The sequence below is a fragment of the Carcharodon carcharias genome, chromosome 5 (assembly GCF_017639515.1).
Source record: "Carcharodon carcharias isolate sCarCar2 chromosome 5, sCarCar2.pri, whole genome shotgun sequence".
In the NCBI taxonomy this organism is placed as follows: Eukaryota; Metazoa; Chordata; class Chondrichthyes; order Lamniformes; family Lamnidae; genus Carcharodon; species Carcharodon carcharias.
Window position 1 is genome coordinate 179,909,548 of NC_054471.1, and position 27,384 is coordinate 179,936,931.

At 41.9% G+C, this 27,384-nt stretch overlaps 1 protein-coding gene across 3 annotated transcripts in view; it reads left to right on the forward strand.

Annotated features, from left to right (window-relative positions):
- The first annotated feature begins 701 nt into the window (after positions 1–701).
- LOC121278092 (visinin-like protein 1) overlaps positions 702–27,384 on the forward strand; it is a 138,004-nt gene continuing 111,321 nt past the window's right edge. Inside the window, exon 1 of one of the 3 annotated variants that reach the window (XM_041188155.1) lies at positions 702–966. Coding sequence is in view for 1 of the 3 variants with exons in the window: in XM_041188153.1 (XP_041044087.1) it covers positions 12,793–12,823 (31 nt within the window). In the remaining 2 variants the exon portion in view is untranslated. Of the gene's footprint in view, positions 967–12,781; positions 12,824–22,662; positions 22,747–27,384 lie in introns of those variants that run through there. The other 2 variants (XM_041188153.1, XM_041188156.1) reach the window with 2 other exon arrangements.

The following is a 27,384-nucleotide window of genomic DNA, read 5'->3' on the forward strand; positions in this document are numbered from 1 at the left end:
TGCGGGATAATTTCAGTGTAATATTTTTCCCATTATAATAACAAAAATATGCTCCCTTATAGCACAGGCACCGAGAGCAGCAGGATATACGTGATCGGAATGTACTATTATTATGCAACATACCAACAGAGTGGCTGACTATGAATTAATACTTTTCCATTGTATAAGTGAGCAGTGAAACCCACGATGATTTGGAACTCTAAACTATATATTTTTTTAAAAAACGAAAATATTGTATTGTTAGAATGCGAGTGTCCTCTCCCCAAGTCGCTTGAAACGGGGTAAAGAAATCAGTCTTGTATATTTTCTTGACGTTTCTCGTCTTGGCATTATAGTGCTAGCAAATATGAGAAACCATCTGTAAGTATTTTGATTTTGTTGCAGGAAGGTACTTTTAAAAAAAAACTTAAGGTCAAGAAATTAATGTAGCTGCCAAATATGAGTGCAATTGTTGCACATTGTGGAATCGGAGATGTGATGGGTTGGATTTTGGAATGCCCGTAAAAGCATTTTTAAAGGGAACTGTTGTGGTCCCAGAATTTGAACGCTTCCTTTCTCTTGCATTTGAACACCACTGTCACACCGGCAGCACGGCTGAAACTGACCATCTCCGGCAGCAGCAGCAGCTCCTGCACGGTAGGCGGACTGCTGCGAGTCGCGCAGACTCAGACCATATGACATCAACTAACCACGTTACTACTTCTAAAAGAAAGCGAATATATGGAGTGTATGATGCACGGGGACTGACGCTCATACTCCTTCCTGCCTTAGCAGCACCCCATAACCCAGAGCTGACGCGAGCCTTGTTGCACATACATACATACAGATCGACTGGACCTGCATCAAACACTGTGATCTACCCGCTTCCAATTGCTATTAACTCGAATGGTAGGACGCAACTGATTACGGATCTAGCAAAGAAAACTAATTGCAGATTTTTTTTCCACCACAGTTTCACCTACAAAGGTAAGTGGATGTTGCATTGGACGGAAAAAAAAATTGCACCATGCGCATGCCGATTGAGATTGCTTAAATTCGCCTTTTTAAAATCCCATAGCTTTTCCCTAAGCTGTGCAATGTTGCCTAAAGCTACCATCAGTAAATCTGGCATGACCATGTAATATAAAATGACATCCATGCTGGCTGAAATATCGATTGAAACAGGGATCATCAGAGGTTTTCACTTTCACTTTAAAATCGAGCACGAAACTGGCATCTTGGAGTGAATGAATTAACTACAGTACCATGTCTAACGCAAATATCAGCATGGGAGAAACCAAGTTGGATGGTATATGCATGTTTGCCCTTTCTGGTTATGAAGGTGCATCTTGGTTATCAGTCAGAAACAATTAGCTGGAAAGCAATTAATCGGTGCAAGATGCATGTCATTTCCTACCGTAATTCAGCCCTAGGTTGTGATTCGCAGTTGCGTGGCTGCAAAAAAAAGCATGAGCAAGAACTCTAGAGCAAATACGCATCATTATTTGTTCGGCAGCCTGGATAAAACACTTAGAAGCACGCCGGAGAGAAGATGCTTAGCAATGCACCAGATGATAAAGCATCGTGGTCTGCGCTTTGATGGTCAGAAAGAGCAAATAGTTCTTTCACTCCTCATGGTGAATGTAGCAAAGGAAATGTTTGTCTGTTAACAAAGGTTGAAGTGATCATCCAAAAGCAACACCTTAAGTGGATCTCGTGGCTCAAGACTCAAAGCGCGTTCCAATAGTATTACCACTGCCTCCCCGCCCGCCACCTCCAACAGGCTTGCTATATTTCTAGAAAGACAATATCTCTCACCTTTTTAAATATAAAAAAACCCCACGAAGATACGTTGTTTCTGAGGAATATTTTTATACTGACGAGGATGATGATGAAAAACAGTGCTACTTAGATTTCCTTCATGTTTTGCATCAATACAAAAAGTCATTATTATTTCTGATGTGCACTAATGAGGGGTTAAAACAAACACTCGTATCATAATTAAAAACAGGAATGATTCCAGTCCCATCATATATGGACTTGGGTGACAGTTATAAGTTAAAGCATCAGCTATTGGGTTGGGATAAAGACATGTGCAACTTAGAACACTGTACAAACATCTTTCCCGTTAACATCGAGAGGGGTTTTTGTTTTGCAGGGCTAAGATTTAGGAGTAAATTTAAGAAAGACTATCACGTAACTGGTAGTCTGACGCTTCTGCTGAACTCTAAGCAGCTTTTTCGAATTATATATTTTAAGAGGTTTTAAAGCAATGCAAGTCATGACTGGCGAGATTTGCTCTCAAAAGGTGAAGTTTTTCAGATTATTTTAGTGGCCCGAAGCGACCGCGGAATACTTCCTGCAAATTTGATCACTGACAAGCAATCTGAACGGCATGGAATTTTGTGCATTGGCATGTGAACAGATTGATTCCCGTGAACGCGCTCAGAAGTCCCATGATTTTATATTAATGTGTACCTCTTAGAACAATGCCAGGATTTTTTTTGTGATATCCGTGTGAAATGTCCTTAAAACTCAATAGCAACATTATTGTGTTCAAATCCGTGGGCAAATCAATACAGCTTTCCGAATATAACATCAAATGTCGATGCGGCTCTAAAATTGCAACTCAGTGTCAAACAGAATAATAAGTGGAAGGACTGGCTTGTCCATAAGTACTAAATATCAGACAAAATCGTTGTCAGTTGCTGTAGCATTTGGTTTTATGCGCAACTGCCTTTATTGCTCAAATGAATGAAGTGCTTTTTCCATTGATCTTTATTGATTTGGGTATAGTAATAGTGAAGCCAGATACAGTAGTAGATTTGGGTTGGTAATGATGTTTGCACAGTATGGCCACTGGGCATTTTGCTGCATCAAACATCCAAAGGAATTTTCATTGAGGTATGAAAGCGTTCACCGTGAAATTTAGAATTGACAGCGCTGCACGAAAGAGGTAAATGGTTTCCGCATTGGAGCGAAATGCAATAAAGAAAGATAATTAGGGGATCATCGCAAATAGAGTTGGAAGATGTAGAAAAAACGCCGAACCCTGTTAGCTGTCTCTTTCTCTCTCTGCCTAGCTTTTCTCTCTACATAAGGTAAAATGCAGATCAACTGCTTACAGGAAGGTTTTCGGATAGCTCATTTGCAGCTTATCAGTGATTGCTTGAAACTTTCCAGTCGGAATACCCACGCTGCAGGTTTGCAGTCTAGCAAGAAGTGTCATCTGATGTAAATAAGGTTCCCAGCCGGGCTCCAGACAAGCCTTTGTAATTTGTGTTGGAAAGGATGCCATCACTTTCGGGATGGCAGATGTCTCGTTCATTCTGCTGTCAGTAAAAATCATAAATTCAATTTCGTAAAGCTGTTATGAGATGTGCCGAAGATAATATGTGGATTTTTTTCAAACTGATTAAATTGAATAATGCAAGCGGCTTTTTATCACTCCTAGGTGGCGTTAAAATATTAGATTAGGGATTGCCATGCTGCTTCTCTGTCCAAAATTATTAGCAATCGTGCATTTATAACCGAGTTATTAACGAATTATAGTAATTTTGATCCATAACAAGCAATAACACTATCTGTACTGTTGCTTTATAGCGGAGTAGCTGTCATTTTTTATAACTTGTGTTATAACATCTTAAACATGTGTCTACATTTATGTAATAAACCAGTTCTTTGATTATTATAGGACCACTTTTTTATTACGATTGCGTTTAGATGTTTGGCTATGTTCAATTTAATTGTATTTGCGGTATGTCATATGAAATATCTATCTACACGTTTGCTGATCATCGACGTTACGTATTCAACTGTAACAGCAGAGTTCCTGCTAGGAATCAGCTACGTTTCAGAACACAGCGGTTGCCATGATCATTGTTTGATTGTTCTATTATTATTATTGCAGCCGTGAGAAGTATTTCCAGAATATTCATATATAGACGCAGAAACGTGAAGCGAAAATAACATGTTTGTATTATCGCCAGGTTTTTACCAGAGGGCGCCACTGGTTACTCAATTGATTGTTGCTCTTCTCTGAAAACAAGAAGCTATGTACACACGTTGATGTGACATCAGTATTTTTGACACATTACTAGTATAGTACGATGATTGATGTATTAAAACAATTTCATGTATTTTTTATGTAAATTAATTTTGCACGTTTATCTAAACCCCCACCTCTCAACTAACTGCAAAAGCGTCAGTCCTCAGTAACTGTTATTACAAATCTTGTCTTTAAGAGCTTTTCCCTAGTCTTGAGTTAAGTTCCACTTCAGGAGCTGACTTGCACCTTTGTCAAAAAAGACCTTCTGGCTTCCATAAGTTTGTGAAGGTTTATATTTTGCTTTTCATATCCCCAAGATGTTCCGCTACCTTTTTAACTGCAGTCACTGTTGTTCAGTAGGCAAATTCCCAGATTCCAGGACCATTAAGACACTAATGATTATTGGCTAATGAGCTAATGTTGCCTAAAATAAATTATATCTTGGTTATTTTTCTCAATAAACCTTGCCTTGGGTTGGGGGGGGGGGGGGGGGGGGGGTGGGAGGGGGGGGGGGGGGGAGGGGCAGATGCGAAGTGCAACAAAGGTTCACTAGATGGAATCCTGGGAGGGGAGAATAGACCTATGAAAAGAGATTGTGTAGATTGGGGTTTCAAAGAATGAGAGGTGATCCCATTGAAACATGCAGGGTTCTGACAGGACTTGACCGGGTAGATCTCAAGAGGGTTTCCCTTGGCTAGAAAGTCTGTGAAGAGAGAAACAGTTAATATTTTGAGTCCAATATGGCTCTTCTTTGGTTCCAAAGAAGAATCATATTGGACTCAAAATGTACTGTTTCTCTCTCCACAGATGCTACCAGACCTGTTGAGTTTTTCCAGCACAAGGTATTTTTATTAAGAGAACAATGTTACTCTTGAAATACAGTTGTGGGATATTTGAACTGGAGAAGGCAGACAAAGAACAAAAACAAAAATACCTGGAGAAACTCAGCAGGCCTGACAGCATCAGCGGAGAGGGATACAGTTGATGTTTTGATGTTCATCAGAACTAAGCCATATAGAAATGAGATGAAATATAAGCTGGTAGAAGGGGGTGGGACAGGAGAGCTTGATAGGGGGCCGGTGATAGGTGGAGGTCAAGAAGAGACTGCCAAAGATGTCATAGACAAAAGGATAAAGGGGTGTTGGTGGTGATATTATCTAAAGGATGAGCTAATGGGGACATAAAGGGAAGCAGGCTAGTGGTAGATGGCCCTAGTGCGGATGGGGGGGGAGGGGGGGAGGGATCGATCGAAATGGGCTAAAAGGTGGAGATGAAACAATAGATCGAAATAAATTTAAAAATGGGAGGGAAAAGAAAAAAAATATAGTTGTAAAAAAATTATAAATTACTGGAAAAAGGGGGATTGGAAAGGGGGTGGGGTGGAGGAGTGAGCTCATGATCTGAAATTGTTGAACTCAATATTAAGTCCGGAAGACTGTAAAGTGCCTAGTTGGAAAATGAGGTGCTGTTCCTTCAATTTGTGTTGAGCTTCACTGACAAAGCCTTGACTTAGCATGTCATGTGAAAGACAACACCATCAAAACTCAAACATCTTTGCAAAAGTTTGCCAGATTTTTTCATGATTAATGTTTAACAAGGTATTCACAGTCCTCAAGAAAACTCTCAAGAAGCAATATTTCCACTATTTTTCTTACCCCTGCTTCAGGCTGCAAGCAATACTTAGTAACAGTTGACACTTGTTGTTTTCTACTGGTATTCTTCACTTCTTGTCCACTTTTTATGGAAATTAACACTGAGGGGGAAATATGATCCTAGAGTAATAAATGTAGGAGGAACATTATTTCTTTGCTGTAGATGTAACAAAAATGTAAACAATTTTTTTTTAAATGTGCTCTAAATTCCATGAACATAGCATACAGGTCAAAATCCTGGACATATGGTCACACAAAGTATTATGCTTAAAACCTACAATTCAGAGGAAAAGGGTTTAATGTTCTGTCATCATTTTTGGGATTTTCACACACACAACAGAAAAGCAAACCTTTTAAATTACCAGGAAATTGGTGACATGCTTCAAAGGTTTTTATTTTCTGAAGAAATCCCAGGATTGATACTTCGGTATTCTAATCTTTATTTATTAATTCAAGGGGTGTGAGTGTTGCTGGCTAGGCCAGCATTTATTGTCCATCCCTAATTTCCATTGAGTAGGTGGTGGTGAGCTGCCTTCTTGAACCGCTGCAGTCCATATGGTGTAGGCACATACACAGTGCTGTTAGGGAGGGAGTTCCAGGATTTTGACCCAGTCACATTTAAGGAATGGTGATATATTTCCAAGTCAGGATGGTGAGTGACTTGGAGGGGAACTTGCAGATGGTAGCATTCCCATCTATCTGCTGCCCTTGTCCTTCTAGATGTAGTGGTCATGGGTTTGGAAGGTGCTGCCTAAGGAGCCTTAATGATCTTGTAGATCATACACACTTCTGCTACTGTGTGTCGGTGGTGGAGGGTGTGAATGTTTGTGGATGTGGTGCCAATCAAGTGGTGTCAAGCTTCTTAAGTGTTGTTGGAGCTGCACTCATCCAGGCAAGTGGGGAGCATTTCATCACATTCCTGACTTGTGCTTTGTAGATGGTGGACAGGCTTTGGGGAGTCAGGAGGTGAGTTACTTGTCACAGGATTCCTAGCCTCTGACTTGCCCTTGTAGCCACAGTATATGGCTAGTCCTGTTCAGTTTCTGGTTAATGGTAACCCCCGGGACATTGATAGTGGAAGATTTAGCGATGGTAGTGCCATTGAATGTCAAGGGGCGATGGTTAGATTCTCCCTTGTTGGAGATGGTCATTGTCTGGCACTTGTTAGCCCGGGCCTGGATATTGTCCAGGTCTTACTGCATTTGGACATGGACTGCTTCAGTATCTGAGGAGTTGCGAATGGTGCCGAACATTATGCAATCATCAGCGAGCATCCCCACTTCTGACCTTATGATGGAAGGTAGGTCATTGATGAAGCAGCTGAAGATGGTTGGGCCTAGGACACTACCCTGAGGAACTCTTGCAGTGATGTCCTGGAACTGAGAGATCGACCTCCAATAACCATAACCATCTTCCTTTGTGCTCGGTATGACTCCAACCAGTGGAGACTTTTCCCCCTGATTCCCATTGACTCCAGTTTTGCTAGGGCTCCCTGATGCTACACTTGGCCAAATGCAATCTTGATGTCAAGAGCAGTCAATCTCACATCACCGCCTGAGTTCAGCTCTCTAGTCCATGTTTAAACCAAGGCTGTAATGAGGTCAGGGGCTGAGTGGCCCTGGCAGAACCCTAACTGAGCATCAGGAGGCAGGTTATAGCTAAGCAAGTGCTGCTCGATAGCACTGTTGATGACCCCTTCCATCACTTTGCTGATGATTGAGAGTAGACTGAATTGTAATTGGCCTGGCTGGATTTGTCCTGCCTTTTACGTACAGGACACACCTGGACAATTTTCCACATTGCTGGGTAAATGCCTTGTTGTAGCTGTAGTGGAACAGCTTGACTAGGGGTGCGGCAAGTTCTGCAGCAGATGTCTTCAGTACTATTGCCAGAATATTCTCAGAACCCAAAGCCTTTGCAGTGTCCAGTGCGTTCAGCCGTTTCTTGATATCATGTGGAGTGAATCAAATTGGCTGAAGACTGACATCTGTGATGCTGGAGATCTCTGAAGGAGGCCGAGATGGTTCATCCACTTGGCACTTCTGGCTGAGGATTGGTGCAAATGCTTCAGCTTTATCATTTGCAGTGATGTGCTGGGCTCCTCCATCATTGAGGATGGGGTATTTGTGGAGGCTCCTCCTCCAATGAGTTGTTTCATTCACGACTGCATGTGGCAGGACTGCAGAGCTTAGATCTGTCCATTGCTTGATGCTTATGCTGTTTGGCACACAAGTAGTCTTGTGCTGCAGCTTCACCAGGTTGACACCTCATTTTTAGGTATGCCTGGTGCTGCTCCTGGCATGCCCTCCTGCACTCTTCATTGAACCAGGGTTGATCCCCTGGCTTGGTGGTAACAGTAGATTGGGGGATATGCTGGGCCATGAGGTTACAGATTGTGATTGAGTACAATTCTGTTGCTGCTGATGACCCACAGCACCTCGTGGTTGCCCAGTCTTGAATTGCTAGACCTATTCGAAATCTATCCCAATTGGCACAGTGGTAGTGCCACACAACACGATGGAGTGTATCTTTAATGAAAGATGGGACTTTGTCTCGGCAACGACTGTACGGTGGTCACTCCTATCGATACTGTCATGGACAGATGCATCTGTGGCAGGTAGGTTGGTGAGGATGGGGGCAAGTATGTTTTTCCCTCTCATTGGTTCCCTCACCACCTGCCACAGACCCAGTCTAGCAGCTATGGCCTTTAGGACTCGGCCAGCTTGGTCAGTAGTGGTGCTACCGAGCCACTCTTGGTGATGGACTTTGAAGACTGCCACACAGAGTACATTCTGTGCCCTTGCCACCCTCAATGCTTCCTCCAAGTGGTGTTCAACATGGAGGAGCACTGATTCATCAGCTGAGGGAGGGCGGTACGTGGTAATGAGCAAGAGATTTCCTTGCCCATGTTTTACTTGGCATCATGAGTCTTCATAGGATTCGGAGTCTATGTTGAAGACTCCCAGGGCAACTCCCTCCCAACTGTATACCAGTGTACTGTCAGCTCTGCTTGGTCTGTCCTGCCTATGGAACAGGACATACCCAGGGATGGTGATGGTGGAGTTTGGGACATTATCTGTAAGATATGATTCTGTGAGAATGACTATGTCAGGCTGCTGAGACAGCTCTCCAAATTTTGGCACTAACCCCCAGATGATAGTAAGGAGGACTTTGCAGTGTTTATAGGGCTGAGTTTGTCATTGACATTTCCAGTGCTTAGATTGATGCCGGGTGGCCCATCCAGATTCATTCCTTATTGACTTGTTTTTAGCAGTTTGCTTCAACTGAGTGGCTTGCTGGGCCATGTTAGAGGGCATGTAAGAGTCAGCCACATTGCTGTGGGTCTGGAGTCACCTGTAGGTCAGGCCAGGTAAAGGCTGCAGATTTCCTTCCCTGAAGGACATTAGTGAACCAGATGGGTTTTTATGGCAATCGACAATGGTTTCATGATCATCATTAGACTTTTAATTCCTAGATATTTTATTGAATTCAAATTCTACCATTTGCCATGGTGGGATTCAAATCTGGGTCCCCAGAGCATTACCCTCAGTGTATGGATTATTAGTCTAGTGACAATATCACTTTGCCACTGCCTCCCCCAATCTAATCAATGAGACTTGTCATTCAATTCAAGGACGTCAAGTTCAAGGACAGTTATTGACCAATGGTTAGTAAATAATCTGAAACAAGAACTGAGCACATTTTCCTATAGATTGCACAATGTTTTAGTAGAGGAGGGGGAACATTATCCCTTGCCAAAAGGAATTACAATTTATAACCACATCCAGAGAGAAAAAAAACACCCACTGTGGCTGCTCTTGTATATTTTGTACCATGCTAATTTTTGGAATAAAAACCTCACATACTACCAGGTTGACTCTAAAACACACAATTAATCCTGCTCGAAAAGGGGAATATGCCAAATTTAGGTAGCAGACAAAGAATAGTGCTTCTTTTAGATGCAATTGACTTTTTACTGAACTTTCAAAGAGGAAAACTATCCAATTTGACCATTTGGGTAACAGTACTAAACAGTTGCTTTCTATTTTAAGACTTTTGCACTGAGTAACTTGCTCAGAAAATTATACAATCCTTTTCTTTAACTGAATGCTTTTGGGGTGCAGAATTCTGACACTGCTCTTGATATCAATGGAAATAAAAGAAGATATTGGCTGCACAGCTGTAATTACACAACTGAAACTATAGCAGAATTATTGCAGCAATTAATCATGATAAAGAAAACATTCTTTTAAAATTCCAGGCCAGCATAGACAATCTCTTTCCTATTGTGTTAATAGTCAGATTACATGCACAGCGTTATTTTACTGTTTTACAGCAAGCAATGTGGTTAACTCTTTAATACACTGGAAGAGAAGAAAATGCAAAAATTACTGGTAAAGCAAAAGATAAGTCATGCTTGTTTGGAATTGAATTATATAATAATGTGTGTAGTAAAAATGGTTTCAATGCACTTATGCCAGTATTTGTATTATTATTTGATCAAATCAGGCTGCAGTATTTTATTTTAGGCAATGAATCGTATTTATTTTTTTACAGTAATTAGAGCAAGATCACCATTGTGAAACGAAATTCAGATTGCATTGTTGGTTCACCTTACATTAGACCAATTCCATGATCCAGTGATGCACAAAACCCTTCGGAGACCATAAGAAATAGGAGCAGGTGCAGACTATACAGCCTCTTGAGCCTGCTCTACCATTTAACATGATCATGGTTAATTATCTGCCTCACTCCACTTACCTGCCCACTTCCCTGAAAGACGAAAATCTGAGCTACTGAACAGACATTTTTTAACATTGGTAAAAACAATAACATTAACATATTTAATAACATTAAGATTTTCATTAGCAGTGAAGAGAAACAGTACTCTGATTTCAGCTGGATCTCATACCCCTGGTGGCAAGTAGATCTGAAGTGACATTACTGCTGAATTTCTCATTTGTGGCACCATAGATTACAACACAAAATGGTTAAATAGAGGAGAAGGAGCACAAATGCTGAATAATTTGCCACTTTGGCTGCATACATTCTTGCAACCATCTGACAGGTGGTGAGGATTTATGTGGTGGATGGCATATTCAGTGAATGAGTTTTACTTTATTGTTATGTATTCTATCACAAGTAATGATTGTGAGGTTTTGTTCCTGGCTTCATTTTCATTCTTCTTCAGTCATATTGGCAACTTGGACCTTTTTCCATTTTTCTTTAGACGTTTTTGTGATTTTTGCCAATGTACGGAATCCTAACTCTCCATTGCAAATAAGTGAATTGGGCACCTGTGGAGTATATGCCAGCAGAATGCTTGGTGTATGGATTATATCTCAAACTGAGAAAATATCTGTAAATCACATATTTCATAAAATACATTTGGTCCCAGGGTATAGAAGAAATGATTCAACTCAAGACACACTGGACAAAGTGGGATAGTCTTGGTCTAGTTGTGTTACTGCCAACACACAAAAACTTAGGCCTGGGCTATGTTAAGTTACTGCAAATATGCACAACTAGACTGACAGTGTGCCATCATGTTAGTGGTCTGGTAATAACATTTGCAATTACATTAATGTGAAAATGAGTAATTTTCCTTCATTAAAAATGAAAATTTTACATTTAAGGAAATAAACCTGTTAAATCTTTGCCAGGTTCCCTGTTTCAACTTGTAATCTGTTTGGATTGTTGAAGTAACATGAGAAAAAACAGGCATATATGTGACTAAATACAGATTAAACAGTTTCCCTTTACTTAAGTACAGAGTAATGCAGAAAAAGCAGTTTAAATTTTCTCCTGCCAACTTGCACCACTCAAGTGCAAATCTTAGTTTCAAAGCATAATCAGCACTAAAATGGCAATGATATTGTTAATATATTGCAAGTTTAAGGAATAAATTTTAAGTATTTTGTATTAAACAACCAACATCTGTAAACGTAAAGGTTCATCATAGTCATGTCATATGTAGTGGGATTCCAAACAGCAAATATTTGGCAAATTACAGCATTTTTTAACTTTAATATTCTATTTAATACATGCCCATTAATAAAGATAAGCTAAGTAATTAATTTTGTTGGAGATGTAATAATTTAGTTGTTTTCTTAAATGATGTCCAGCATGAGTTGAAATCTGAGTTTCAGTTAATTGTAGTTTTAAGGGAGAAATCTATGAAATTCTCCCACACCCATAAGGTTCTCTCATCAATAAAACAATTATATTCAATTTAGGGCCCAATTTTCTACTGTTTGAAGGCCTGCTGGGGATAAGCACAGATGGAAAATTGGATGTCTAATTGTGGACAACCGATTTTAAGGGTGCTCATTTTTTTGATGGACAAAATTGGTACAAAAGGTGCAACTTTGCAGTTGGTGCATGACCTCATAAATAAATTACCTTTCAAAAGATTTCACAGTAAATCTCCAGAGTGTGAGTGGGGGTGCAGAAGGGGAATTTGTGAGGAACCAACAAATGCAGGTGCAGGGACACCAGAGATGTTACAATTTAGTCGCACCTATTATTGCTGCAGGACCTGGATTTAGACCACTTCACACAGAACTGGATCTGTCAAAGGAGACTGGTGGTCCTTGGTTTCACAAATCATGTTGTCACAGAGTTTTGCCACCTGCTACTCAATGACTTGCAAGCATTATCTAAATTATGTTACAGGATCTGCCAAGCCAGAAAGGAGGCATCTACCATTAGACAGTCTGAAGTGCACACACATGTATCAAGCAAGTAAAGATTATATGTTTTCAAGGAACAACACATCCATAACCTTTCCTTTCGTAAGGGAAATATCAGCTGGACAGAACATATAGATTTCACTGGATGGTAATATTTACATCAGTGTGAAGCATTGGACATGCTACCAATTTGACATCAGTGCTCTATAAATCAATCCCCGACCTTTGAGTATAGACCTTTTCTGTTTATAATTACAGATATGATCTTGTCACAAAATAGCATCATGCACATCAGTGGCACTTATCCAAGAAGCAGCTGTGATGTGATTATTGTTCAGCACTCCACAGTGCTTACATTATTTGAAGAAGAATGACTATAGTGGATGGCTTTTAGGAGAACTGGGATAATTTCTGCACCCATATGGCACACAACCGGCTTATTCATACATTTGGTAAGACTACATCAAGCACTAATCGCTCTGTTCTCCTCTTCCAAAACTACTCACTGCATCCAGCATCGTCTGGGAATTCAAAGTTAACCCTGGTTTCTTTTCTCAACTGTCAGCCATTTTCCTTCCTCAGCCCCCTCGTCCCATCACCTCCAACAAAAGTGGGAGGAGCTCATGTAATTCTTTGTCGTTAAAACCGAGACAATGGGCAGGATTTTACAGTGCCTTGCTGTCGGGTTTGCAAGTGTGGGGTGGGGCCTGTAAAATTCTGCGGATGTCCTTCCCACTGCTTTCCCGCATGTCCCAACCTAGCAGCGATTTTATGGGAGGTGAGGAGGGCGGTGGTGCAGTGGGCGAAGCTAGGCAGGCCTGTCCACCCTCATTCTGATTGAGGCCAAGTGGCCAATTAATGCCTATTTAAGAGCCGCTTCCAGCCCAACTGCAATATTTAGTTTGGTGGGAGGAGGTCAGGTATAAGGCCTGTCTGGCTGGTCAGCCTGCTCACAACTTAGGCGGAAAGTGGGGCTATCTCCCCCACAAGCCCCCTTTCCCAGTCAGGACCCCCCCCCCCCCCCCCACCACCACCCCCCCCCCCCCCCCCCCCCCACCACCCCCCCCTCCCCACCACCGCCATACAAGATCTGCTCCGCTGTGGATGTCCCTCCCCCACTCTCCCAACTCCGGCCTTTGCAACCCAATCCTCAGCCCGCTTGTCATACCACCTCCCTCCCCCAACCGCATCAGGCCTTCCTCTTAGCCCTGCTGAGAGGCCCCAGAACTTTTCTGCATCCTGTGCTCCCTGCACTTGGTTCTATGGGACTTGATGTAGTCTTAGCTGTGGCCATTGCTCCCTGTGATGCTGCCGGGGCTAGAGAGCTGCCAGCCACTCAGATTAGCCGGCAGCTCTGTGGGGGAGGGCTATCTCCCCAGATAGGGGCAGAAGCCCCACCTTCAGCCTATTAACTCTCCACAGAGCATAAAATGGCTGGGAGGTAGCCATCAGGAGTGGTGGTCCCCACCATCTGAAAAATTCTGCCCTTTCTATTTAGCTGCCTCTGCTACAAGCACCACCCCCCTGCCCACTTTCCTGTATCCACCATGCCAAACATCCACAAAAGTTCTCCCATCCCAGCCCCAAGCTCTCATTATCCTCTCTAGCTTATCTCCTCATGCTCTTTCCATCTTCCTCCAACAGCTCCTCTCCATTGTCCAGTTGAAAACTATGATTAGAGAGTTCTCTGCAGTGGTTTCTCTTCCTGCCCTTGCAGAAATGCCTCTGGGGTGCACAACGTTTTAACCTTGGCTCCCTCATTTCTTATGTATGTGCTGGCCCTTGGCGGCATCATTCGAAAACATGACGTCAAGTTCCACTTGCATGCTGACATAACCCAGCACTATCTCCACCTCCTCTCTTGACCTTTCACTGCCTCTGTGCTGTCAAACCTCCTGGCTGGCATTTAGTGAGTAGCAAATTCCTCCATTTAAACATTGAAAGACCAAAGCCTTTATCTTTAACCCCCACCATGGGTTCCATTCTGTCACCAGCGATTGTATCCTCCCCCCCCCGCGCCCCCCCCCCCCCCCCCCCCCCCCCCCCCCCCCCACCCCCCCGCCCCCAGCCACTGTCTCAAGGAGGACCAGCCTATTTGGGATCTTGCCACCTTTTTCATTCTGAGCTGAGCTTCCAATCCCACATCATTTCCATCACAAAGGCTGCCTATTTCCATCTCTGTAACATGACCCATCCAAATCCCTGCCTCAACTCATCTGTTGATGCAACTGTCAACAGTGTTTTTGCTACCTCCAGAGCCAACAATCTCAGCGCTCTTGTAGCCAGCCTTGCTTTGCACCACCTATAATCCTAGGCTCATTCAAAGCTCTTCTGCCTTGCACCAAGTCCCCGTTCGCCATCGCCCTTATGTTTACTGACCTATATTGGTTCCCAGTCTGGCAGTGCTTCAATTTTAAAATTCTCATCCTCGTTTTCAATCCCGCTATGACCTTGCCCCCTCCCTAGCTCTTCATCTTCCTCCATCCCTATAACCCTCTGAGATCTCTGTACTCTTCCAATTCTGGCCTCAAGCATATCCCTGATTTTCATTGCTCCATCATTGTTGGCCAACTTAGCTTTTGCTCACCTGACTTAATATATGTGTTTTTTTCTGTTAATGCACCTGTGCAGCACCTCGGGACATTTTACTGCATTAGAAGGCACTGTATAAATGCTAGTTGTTGTTGTTGTAGCATTATGAACAAATAATCAACTTTTGTATCACCAATGAAACTTGTTGCTGTTTTGTTGGATTTTTTACTCCTGCTCTAAGTGCTGTTTTCCAGTTATAACTACAGTATAATAGCAACATTTGTGCAATTTATGAACCATTTTGTGCACTGCTGTTATGCAGGTATCACAGATGGAACCAGAATAACAAGTGACCGTTATCACTATGGGCTCTGTGGTTGTGCAATAGGAATGCCCATTCTGTTCTCAAGATATGGTCAGAATTGGCAAAGCTGCATTTAATGTTTGTTGGGGCTATTATATCAACAGTGACAATGGGGCTTTCTCTATATTCTTTGCTTCATCTGTGTGTGGTTCTGAAGACCTTCGGAATAGGTCTTCCAGAAATCTGTACACCCTACACATATTGTGGAGTGTAGCTGTTTGGTCTTTGAAATCAGTATTCCTTAGCTTAAATGACACAACCCTGTTCCTTTTTGTATGACATTACTCTTGGAAACTTTGTAGATCCATGATTTCAACAGCATTTCACATCTCTCCCGTCCTAGCATCTGATACTGCAATTACTGGACGCCCACTTTGAATTGTACCTTATCATTTACTTAACAGATCTTGCAAGCATAGGTCAACTCTTTTTCAGCCCTAAAGCCTTGTTTGGCCAATCTCATTTCCCACCATTTTTAAAAATTTGCTCTTAGTGATACTGGTAAGGCTGTATCATTACCTATTGCTAGTTGCTCTGAGAAGATGGTAATGTGCTTCTTCTTGAAACATTGCTGTTGTTGTGATGACACTTCCATGATGCTGTTGAGTAGGATTTTAATGATGAAGGTCTGATGATGAGATTATAGAGGTACCACTCACAGCCAGTGGCATATGACATATTCCACATGACACATTTGCTGTTGCCTTTAGCTTCTTCCCATACATTTTTAACATTAACGTTTGCCCTTTTCACTCATTTCTGACAGCAGAAATTCAACATTAGCCTAATAAAAAGTCAATTTTTGTCTTTTTTATGCTTTGGCAATGGTCATTGCATCCTCTCTTGCAATGCTCTGCGCAGCCCCTTCAGTGAGTACCCATTTCTGAATTTTCCACTGACCCCCTCACTCAGTGTTTCTGACCGGCTACTGATGGAACAAATGTCCTTGTCCTGCATAGTATCTGTATTATGGCAATTAACTGATGCTGGGCTTTCTTATCAGCGCTTTCTTATAAATGTGACACTGATCAAAACCTTCCAACATTTCTGTGTCCCTTTAAATTCAAGGACGCTGATAAGAAAACCCAGCATCAGTTAATTACCATAATCAGTTAATTACCAAAATCTATGATTATATTACAAAAAGGACAACTTGGAAGAAGGGACCGAATGCATATGATTGTTAAATTTGCTTATCACACAAAGGTAGGTAAGAAAATAAATTGTGACGAGGACATTAGGATTCTGCAAAGGGACTGAGATAGATGAACTGAGTGGGCAAAAATTTGGCAGATGGAGTATAACGTGGGAAAATGTGAACTTGTCCACTTTGGCAGGAAGAATAAAATAGCAGCATATTATTTAAATGGGGAGAGATTGCAGAACTCCGAGGTGCAGAAGGGTCTGGGTGCCCTGGTACTTGAATCAGGAACAGTTAGTTTGGAGGTACAGCAAGTGATTGGGAAGGCAAATGGAATGTTGTAATTTATTGCAATGGGAATGGAATATAAAAGTAGGGATGTTTTGCTACAGTTGTACAAGGCATTGGTGAGACTACATCTAGAGTACTGTGTACAGTTTTGGTCTCCTAATTTAAGAAAATTTCTATATGCGTTAGAAGCAGTTCAGAGAAGGTTCACTCAATTGATACATGGGATGAGGGGGTTATCTCATGAGGAAAGGTTCGATAGGCTGGGCCTGTATCCAGTGGAGTTTAGAAGATTGAGAGGTGATCTAATAGAAACATATAAAATCCTGAGGAGACTTTACAAGGTGGATTCTGAAAGGATGTTTCCTCTTGAGGGAGAGACCAGAACCAGGGGGACACAGTTTAAAAATAAGGGGTCTCCCATTTAAGATAGAGATGGCAAGAATTTTTTTTCTTTCAGAGGGTCGTGAACCTTTGGAACTCTCTTCCTCAGAGAGTGGTGGAGGCAGGGTCAATGAATATTTTTAAGGCAGAGGTAGATAGATTCCTGACTAACAAAGGAGTCAGAGGTTATTGGGGGTAGGCAGAATGTGGAGTTGAGGCGACAATCAGATCAGCCATGATTTTATTGAATGGTGGAGCAGGCTCAAGAGGGTGAATGGCCTACTCCTGCCATGGATTCGTATGTTTGTAAATACGTGGAGAATCTGGAAGAAGAACAACAACAATACCAAAATTGTTACTTCAATTTTCTTCATTGACAACTTCAGTGTTTTGGAAAAAAAGATATCCAACTAGTAATGGGATATTGTAATTCTATGTGGTAGGTTAGAGAACACCAATCGCTTACTCCTGGTGTGAGTACAGTTAATAGCATTCAAGAGCAGTGGAATTGATGAAGTCAGCTAACTCTGTGGCAGCTTCTCCTTTTTCTTGAATCAAAGAACTGTGGCTGCTCTGTTAGTCCTGAATTGTGACTGGAGCAGCATCGTCCTTCTATTATACTAGGTACGCAAGAGCTGCTGTCACAATTTGAATCAATTCAAAAAGTCTCCACAGGCTGCCTGTGAAGCTTCAAACTCTGCTACTGCTGCCAGTGGATATTGTGTTTTTATCTTGAGTTCTGCTTCTTGTATATGCAAAGATAATTATCATTTTCCAAACTAGCTGCTGTATATACTAGATTAGTCATAGGAAAATCTGTTGCCTGTTGATAACAAAAATTGTGCTGCCAGCCACTAGAGCATCAATTTCGTGATGTAACTGATCTCCAGTGGCATTGCTCACAATAAGTTGGAGGACATGTCACTTTATAACGTGAGGCCCTTAAGCTCCAATACCAACTGTCCCTTCTAATCTCATTACAACAAGAGATGTTCTCTCTCTCTGCAGTATCTCTACTCTAATATTAAAAGGTCTTCTATTGCCAACAGCTCTTCTCGTCTGTTTTCAATGAATCATAGAATCTTACAGCACAGAAAGAAGCCATTTGGTCCATCATGCCTCTCCTGACTCTTTTCAAAGAGCTGTCTAATGTAGCCCCACAACCCAGCTTTTCCCTCGAACACTATTGCCAGAATTTTACATTCGGCGGGTGGGCTACAGCAGGAGCGGGCGGGGACAGTCAGGGACCGCCGCCCACGATTGGCTCCGCATCGCGGTTCCACCGGTTTCATCGCCGGGCCAATTAAGGCCTGCCCAGTGTGAATCACGAGTGGTAGCACTGAGCGCTACCTGCGCGGGCGGTGGGGGAGGAGGAGGGAGAACGGGCCTTGCGCGCAGTTTGCGCATGCGCACAAAAGACTGTGTCACATGATATGGGAGATGTTTTTATTCTCAAAATAAAGGCTTTATTTCATCAGTATTAGCTTTAGGAAACCTCATCCCGCTCGTAGATGAGGTTTCCTAAAAAAACGTAAAGGCCGCTTGGCCTTGTCGCCTGCCCGCCAACCGTAAGGTTGGACGGGCAGCATAAAATTCAACTTCATTACCTTGTTAATGGCCTTAGTAGGCCTTTTAATTATCGGCGGGCACGCAGCTGACACCGGCGCTCGCCCCGCTGAATGAAATATCGCACGAGTTTGTGATGTCAGGACAGACGCCTGACATCTCCGCACATCATTTTACATTCCGGCGTGTCGGGCGCGCGCCCGCATGTCGAATTTAAAATTCTGGCCTATAAATTAGTCTTGTTCAATTACAGCTGCCTTTTGAAAGTTCCTGTGGCATCTGTTTCCAGCATCTTTCAGGTAGTGCATTCAAGATGTTAACAATTGTGTGTGCAAGCTTCTCTTCATGGTCCTTCTAGTTCTTTTGCTAATTATTTTAAATCTGCGACTTCAGGTCACGGGCCTTGTTGCCTGACAAAACAGTTTCTCCCCACTTACTCAATTAGAACCTCTCATAATTTTGATTATTGTGGTTTAACCTTCCCTGTTCTAAGGGGACTGCGTCTCTAATCTCTCCACGTGACTGAAGTCTCTCATCCCTGGTAGCATCCTGTAAACCTCCTCTGTACACTCCTCTAGGACTTGACATCCTTCCCAAAGTGTAGTGACCAGAATTGTACATCATACTGCAGCTGAGGCCTATATAAGCAGTGATTGATAAAGGTTCAGCATGACATCTTTGATTTTGTACTCAGTGATCCTATTTACAAAGCAAGGATCCCATACATTTTCTTAATCACCTTATCAACTTACCCTCTCTGCAACTTCAACAAGTTTATGTCTTCTTGCAATCTCTTTTTTTCTACCACCTCAACCAGGTCCCCCAGGGTTTCTCTCCCACCCCCTGTGACCCCCGAACAACATTCGTCAGCATTTATTTTTTTCTCTCACCCAGTTAAACTGCCATTAGGGTCCTATTGACATCATAGGACCCCAACTATCATTGATGCATGAGGATCCCCCCTGCCGGCCGCTCATCCACTGAACCAAATACAGTCAAGAGGTTGTTTATCTGATAGACATCTACACATGGGCACACGGCCTTGGCTGGATTTATTTTCTGAAATTTTGGGGTTCACGACCACCATAAATTGCCATAGCTGCTCACTCTTTTCTTAATGATAAATATCATTAATTGATGAAATTGGAACAACAGAAAAAACCCTGTTGTCCTTCTGTTTCTCTGTCTCTCTGTCTCTCTCTCTCTCTTTCTGTCCTCGGTATTCGTGTCTGCAGCTGTATTTATTTCCCCACTGGCAGGCCTCTTGCATTGCCCATGATAAATCAGAGGACGGACATACTATCCAATGCAATGTTCATTATTTTCTGCTATGTAGGTGAGGCACTGCAGATATTCCAGTATGCACTTGTATTCGAACTACAAAACCTAGGGGTTAATTTTTAACTCAGAATGAATTTCAGGCAGGCAGTGAGTGAAGGGAATGCAAAAGAAACTCAATGGCTTAAGATCCAAGTATGGGGCATTTAAAACTCTTGGCCTTATTTAAAATGGTGCTGGTCCTCTTTCTACTTGGTACATGCAGGAAGAGTGTGCAGAAGGTCTTTCGGTGTAAATGCCTTTCAGCTCACAAGTAAGTGATAGGAAATTTTAGGAGGGTTCTACTGGAGGGAGTTGTGATGGGGGAACTTCACAGCTATGGAGGCTGTGACTTTCTTTGAGGACTTTGCAGATCTATACTGCTTCCCCTGGCTTAAGAAAGGAAATGGTTCCACTTAGCTGGAGGGCCTCTTATTCTCCCCTAGCCAGCTGCCAACCTGCTTCAGCCTTGTGGAAAGCAGGCTGTGTACAATGGTACACAGTGCTGGCACTGTGCGTTGGTGGCAGAGGATGTCAATATGTGAGTTGGTGGATGGGGCGATGATCAAGCTGGCTGCTTTGTCCTGGATGTTGTCAAGTTTCTTGAGTTTTGTTGGTATTATGCTCACCCAGGCAAGTAGAGAATATCCCATCACCACTCCTGACTTGTGCTTTGTAGAGGTTGGCCGTACTGGAATATCATGAAGTGAGTCAAAGTCTACAGAATTCCCAGCCTCTGACCTGCTCTTGTCACCACAATCTGCTAGATTGTAGTGTTTTGCAGCAGTTTTGAAATCACTGGGCTTAGATAATTTTAGGGAGCTGTTTTGGCAAATGACAGCATATCAGACCAGAAATAACAGGATTAATAGCATTGGGGAGTGGGATTTGGAGTATGGCTTAGGTGAGGTGAGACGAGAGTGACTGTCCTTGACACAAAGGCAGCATTTGCCCGACTGTGGGATCAAGGAGCCCTAGCCAAACTGGAGTCAATGGGAATCAGGAAAAACTCTCTGCTGGTTGGAGTCATATCTAGCACAAAGGAAGATGGTTGTGGTTGTTGGAAGTCAGTCACCTCAGTCCTAGGGCATCACTGCAGGAGTTCCTCAGGGTAGTGTCCTAGGCCCAACCATCTTCAGCTGCTTCATCAATGACCTTCCTTCCATCATAAGGTCAGAAATGGGGATATACAATGTCCAGCACCATTTGCAACTCCTCAGATACTGAATCAGTCCATGTCCAAATGCAAGAAGACCTGGACAATATCCAGGCTTGGGCTGACAAGTGGCAAGTAACATTTGTGCCACACAAGTGTCAGAAAATGACTATTTCCCACAAGAGAGAATCTAACCATCGCCCCTTGACATTCAATGAATTCCCCACTATTAACATCCTGGAGGTTACCATTGACCAGAAACTGAACTGGACTAGCCACATAAGTATTGTGGCTACAAGAACTAGGAATCCTGTAGCAAGTAACTCACCTCTTAACTCCCCAAGGCCTGTCCATCATCTCTAAGGCACAAGTCAAGAGTGTGATGGAATACCCTCCCCTTCCTTGGATAAGTGCAGCTCAAACAACATTCAAGAAGCTTGACACCATCCAAGACAAAGCAACCCGCTTGATTGGCACTCCTTCCACAAACATTCAATCCCTCCACGACCGACGCACAGTGACAGCAGCATATACAAGCTACAAGATGCCTTCCAAACCCTCGTTCGCTAACCATCTAGAAGGACAAGGACAGCAGATACATGGGAAAACCACCACCTGGATGATCCCTTCCAAACCACTCATCATCCTGACTTGGAAATATATCGCTGTTCCTTCACTGTCAATGGGTCAAAATCCTGGAACTCCCTCCTTAACAGCACTGTAAGTGTACCTACACCATATGGACGGCAGCGGTTCAAGAAGGCAGCTCACCATCAACTTCTCAAGGGAAATTAGGGATAGGCAATAGATGCTGACCCAGCCAACAAAGCCCACATCCAGTAAATGAATAAAAATGTAACTTTTGATGTGGAAGCAATTAAATTAGCAGCAGAAGAGTGAAGTATTCAGAAGTACTGCAGGGGCAATCCTAATTTCTGGGAGAATTGGGTGGTATAAGGAGTTGATGATCCCAGGAGGTAACAGGAATGGGGAGAGTGCTAAGATCTGAAGCACTAAGGGAGAATCCTGGATATTTTCAGACCTGTGGGAGTCCCAGTGTCTGAAGGAATGGGCAGTACATTGGTAAACTGAGATATCCATTTGTATTGCTCATTGTAAATATAACCACAGGAACATTTACTGTGTGATATGCAATAAATTATTCGGGTGAGATGCAGCTACATTTAAGATGAGCAGTCCGTTTAAGGTCACAGACTCATAATGCTGTATATCTTGAGGTGAGTTTGAGGCTAATTGCTGTTGCTGGAGGTTTGAAGATTATCAAATGCTTGTAAATTTCTGGTTTCAAATCAGAAGAAAACAGCACTAAATCACTGCCTTTTTCCTCTTTGAAATGGAAAATTTAAAGCTTGTCAACAACTGTTTCAGATCTGCAATGCAAAATAGATATATAGATTTATCTTGTGTCTCCCATTATTTTTATCTATCTCTTGTGGTGTTTAATTCTCTTGACACTTTCTCTCCCCTTTTTTTCTGTTTGAGGCAGAGCTTCTTATTGTGCCTTGGTGTGTTGGATTGTCTGAACACAATGCATAAAGGAAAACCTCGGTTAGACTGCACACCCAGAAGGGAGTCCAGCCAATTCTCCTCCATGTGCTGCGTCCAGGTAATCCAATATGCTCAGGCACAATGACAGGAAACTCTTTCTTTCCTTCTTAGTGTCATATTTTCCCAGCAATATTTTTCTCTCTCCTCTCTGCAGTATTTAGTTCTGTCTCAGTACATCTTCCTCGTTTCTCCATTTACTTTTTGCTGTTGCTTCAACTTCTTCAAACTTGGAAATGCTGCCAAGGGATGCTTTTCATTCCCCTGAAATTAAATGAAATGAGCAAGGCATTCAGACTCCTCCTTCCCTCATTTCTAAGCCCTACATTCCCTTTGTTTGTTGATCAGCAAGTAATGTGACAATCATGCTATGCAAGCTTGTTGGGGGCAGCTGGGGATTGTAGCGTTTTGCGCTCTTGCGCATGTACATTTTGTTTATTTTACGTCACAGCTTTGACATTCGGACTCAGTTGGGAGTCAGCTGACAAGGTTATAATTATGACATTAACGGCTGGTGTGCAGAAGACCAGACGTTTATAATTAAAGTTCTGGGGCCCCAAGATCCTGATTGAAATCGAGGTGGAACCTTGGATGATCTCTAGATTCTGCCCCACTCTTTTCCAGAGTGGCTCATGCGTGAATCTTCCATTCATCTCATACAGTGTCAAGAGGATATATTTGAGGAGTTCTCAGGTTACTGTAGGAATACTGCTCTTAGGGGCTCCGTAGACCTCATGCCAGCTGAGGCCCAAGGCCTGTAAAAGGGGTGCAGAGCTCTATTAGGGAAAAGTAATCGATCACAGAAGGGTCAAAATGCCTGATTGCTTCAGTGAGATAAGAACAATAGAGAAACTATTCCTTCAGAGCCTCCTGATTGTGGTCAAGCAGCATGGCACTGCTCTGACATTCCACAATGTCTTGAGTAGGCAACACTGATGTAAGTGCTTCACTAGGGCAAATGAAATATCCCGCACCCCTTTCTCCCCACAACTACCCCTGACCTCCCCCCCGAAGGATTTCAGGCCCTGGAAATTTGAGAAGAGGGTTCACTAACTAGAAGCAGTGATGCTTTTGCTAAGGAAAGGGCAAACCTGTAACAGCATTGCCCTGAAAGGATCTATTTTCAATGTTTTGCTAAACTGACAAAACATTAGGAACAGAATATTCCACTGTAAACTATGTATATGGCATATGTTGCTGCTGTTTTGTGCCAAGAGAAATGACTGTAAATGACATTGGAAGTTAAAATGACCACTCCCAGATTTCACTGCTTCTTGCAAAATAAAACTTAAACAGCAAAAACATCATCCCAATGGTGAACTGATAACTACAGAGCTTTTACACAAACTCAGATTGTACAACTGACAATGGCACTATTCTGCTGCCTCTCCACTGCCATTATTGAAGCAGCTTGAGTGCCATACAAATGAAATGAGCAATCTTTAGAAAAGCGAAATACTTCATAAAAACATTTTTCTCATCTTTTTTTTTTAAATCTTACTTTTAACTTACACCCCTTTATTTCACAGAGCAGGACAGGTAGCCCAGCTTGTTGTTTATAATTTTGCCGATGCCGTTCTCTGACACATGAATGGGAGCTTATGAGTCAATGGCTGCTTAATAGGGAAATCCTGCAAAATAATTGTTCACATTACTTTATTTGCCTAGCATTAAATAGATATGGGACCACACATGGCTGGGAATTTCCTCAGAGCTGTGCCACACTAACCTTGCTGGATGTGTGGCTGAAACAATATTTTGACTGTGATTGGGCTGAATTGTGGGTTCAATGTTTCTTCCATTGACTGCATATAAGTTAATACTTTATTTGACTTAAAGGGTTTGTACTATCTTATCACTATTTCTCGAACAATGAATTATGTTGACTAAACCACAGTTTATATTTATATTAATTGTCACTTAAATGTGAAAATGATGAAGAGCAATAACATCAACGATAAATGCAATACTAGATATTTTAAATTAGATTTAGGTAGAGTCCTACATAAACACAAGTTACAATTTCCGCAAGGATTTCCTGACCTCCCTGTAGCTTCATTGGAATTTCTCCAGGATTTTCACCATAGTTATGGGGAAGATAAACCAGCAGAAAATCCACCCATAAACTTTAAACCGGGAACTTCACTCTTTCTTCAATTTCATTTTTTAGGAAGTTCCATTTTATTTAGCAGTCCCATGGAGGTCATTTCTCAGTCAATCGGGTGAAATTCCTTGTCAGTGTTTTTAGTGGAAAGCATCAGTGTGATCTACAGAAGAAATTCGATGTTTTGTACTGAAGCCTCCCATCATCAGTAGGAAAAATGTCATTCCCAGGAAGTTAAATGGTTATTTAGTGCTAAAGGCTACCATGTAATTATCTGCAAGAAGGTGCAAAAGAAATGCTTGAATTCTTCTGATATTTTACTTTCACCATCCATTTGGAAAAAGACTCAGATGTACCTTTAATTGATCCATTCCTTCGTGCACCTCCACTCAGAATGCAGATTGACTATATGAAAAACCTAAGGTAAAACTCCATGTTGTATAATTCTGTGTAGTAAATTGTAATTGTATTCACTTCATTACCAGGCCATGAGGATCTAACCTTTGGCACTGTGATGATGTTTACAGCTAACTGAACTTAACTGTGCTCTTAACAACATTCCATATCGTGACATATTGAAAAGCTTCTTGTACTTTGTCCTTGTCCTTTTCTAATGGGAAACGATCTTTTAAAAATCTAGCCTAAGGGCCTTTTAAGCACAAGGGCACATTGATTATTTCACTTTGATATGAGCATGCTAAATTCTAGGTCAATAAACATATTTTGGTTCATCCTTGTGAAAGTTTATTTATTTGCTTCTATAATATATACATTGTTCTCGATCGTCCATTTCTGCTCTGATGCTCACCTTATTTATTGCCAGTCTCTTAGTGTCTTACTAATTTCACAGCATTATGTTGTTAGCCATTTGCTTGCTGCTTCCTTCATAGAGTGTTATATATAGTAAATCACATGCAGAACCCCCACATTTTACAATGTCATAGTGCAGTGTAACAGCACTGCATCCTCTACTAGAAAGGATTGTCTATACTGTACTAAAAATTTTTGACTGTTTAATCTGAAATGATATGGACACTGATGGCTCCAATAGCTTAGGATGTCATATACTATGGGCTAAACTTGTCAAGACCCTGCACCACCACCAAGACTTCACATGTAAAGCTGGTTTATGATTTCAGCAATTAACAACAATAAAATGGCAAACTTTGTATTCTCCATGCTCTTCTGAGGTCGCCACATGAGCTAGCAAAGCTCTGTTTTGCAAAAAACTGATACCTGACTGCTTAGCCTTCTGTGTTTGACAAGGCAGCTTAGTCCTCGAAGAGAGAAAGACAGAGAGAGAGAGACAGAGAACCCTGTGGGAATTTGACAGAGCATTGGCTGCCTCAAAACCTTTTCTTGGCCATCTCCTGCAATCTGAACAGCATAGTTTACTGCTGAGTTGACTTTTTGATCTGGGGCAAACTCATCAAAAATAATGTGAAAGTCAGAACTGCATTGATATTACTGTAGGCACCTTTATCAGCTTAGGAAGTGACATGATGGCATAGTTTCCCATTGCTCCTTCTAGTAATTACTTAACATAGAATACTCCTTTCTGGACTCATTTTGCAAGTCAACCAAATTGTCTTCTCTCTACTGTTATCTTCTTCTTAAATGCTTCTTTTTAAGTGCCACAATTCCTTTCAGTGCCAGGCAAAGCTTGATACTGTCTTTTCATTTATTGACCATGGTTGTTTAAATTGTTGCTACACCCTCCCTTGATCTCTGTATTTATGTAACCCCAGCCACCCTAATACATTGCTACAGTCTGGAGATCTGTAGATAACTTACCAGAATCTTTCATTCTTTACTGTTCCTTCATTCTACCCATTGAGTTTCTATTGTCTATTCACCCCTACTGAAACCAAACCTTTCTTTCTACTGCGTTTTACTATGTCTTATCAATATTGCTACTCTTCCTCCTTTCTCAACTTGCCTTTAACAAATCTGTGTTATATATCATTAAATTAATACCATATCTTTATAAGTGAAATTACTTTTTTCCCAAATTATGGTCTCTAGAAGTTTTCCCACACTGACTGTAATTGTCTAGTTATTTTACTCCCTCTGCTGTTATAGATCATTGCCTCTAACTTGTGCTCAAGCTCTAACTCTGGGCCAAGTGACTCAAGGCATCGACACTTTACACAGCAAAAACAGAATTACCTGGAAAAACTCAGCCGGTCTGGCAGCATCGGCGGAGAAGAAAAGAGTTGACGTTTCGAGTCCTCATGACCCTTCGACAGAACTTGAGTTTGAGTCCAAGAAAGAGCTGAAATATAAGCTGGTTTAAGGTGTGTGTGTGGGGGGCGGAGAGATAGAGAGACAGAGAGGTGGAGGGGGGGGTGTTGTGGTTGTAGGAACAAACAAGCAGTGATAGAAGCAGATCATCAAAAGATGTCAACGACAATAGTACAATAGAACACATAGGTGTTAAAGTTAAAGTTGGTGATATTATCTAAACGAATGTGCTAATTAAGAATGGATGGTAGGGCACTCAAGGTATAGCTCTAGTGGGGTTTTTTTTATAATGGAAATAGGTGGGAAAAGGAAAATCTTTATAATTTATTGGAAAAAAAAGGAAGGGGGCAA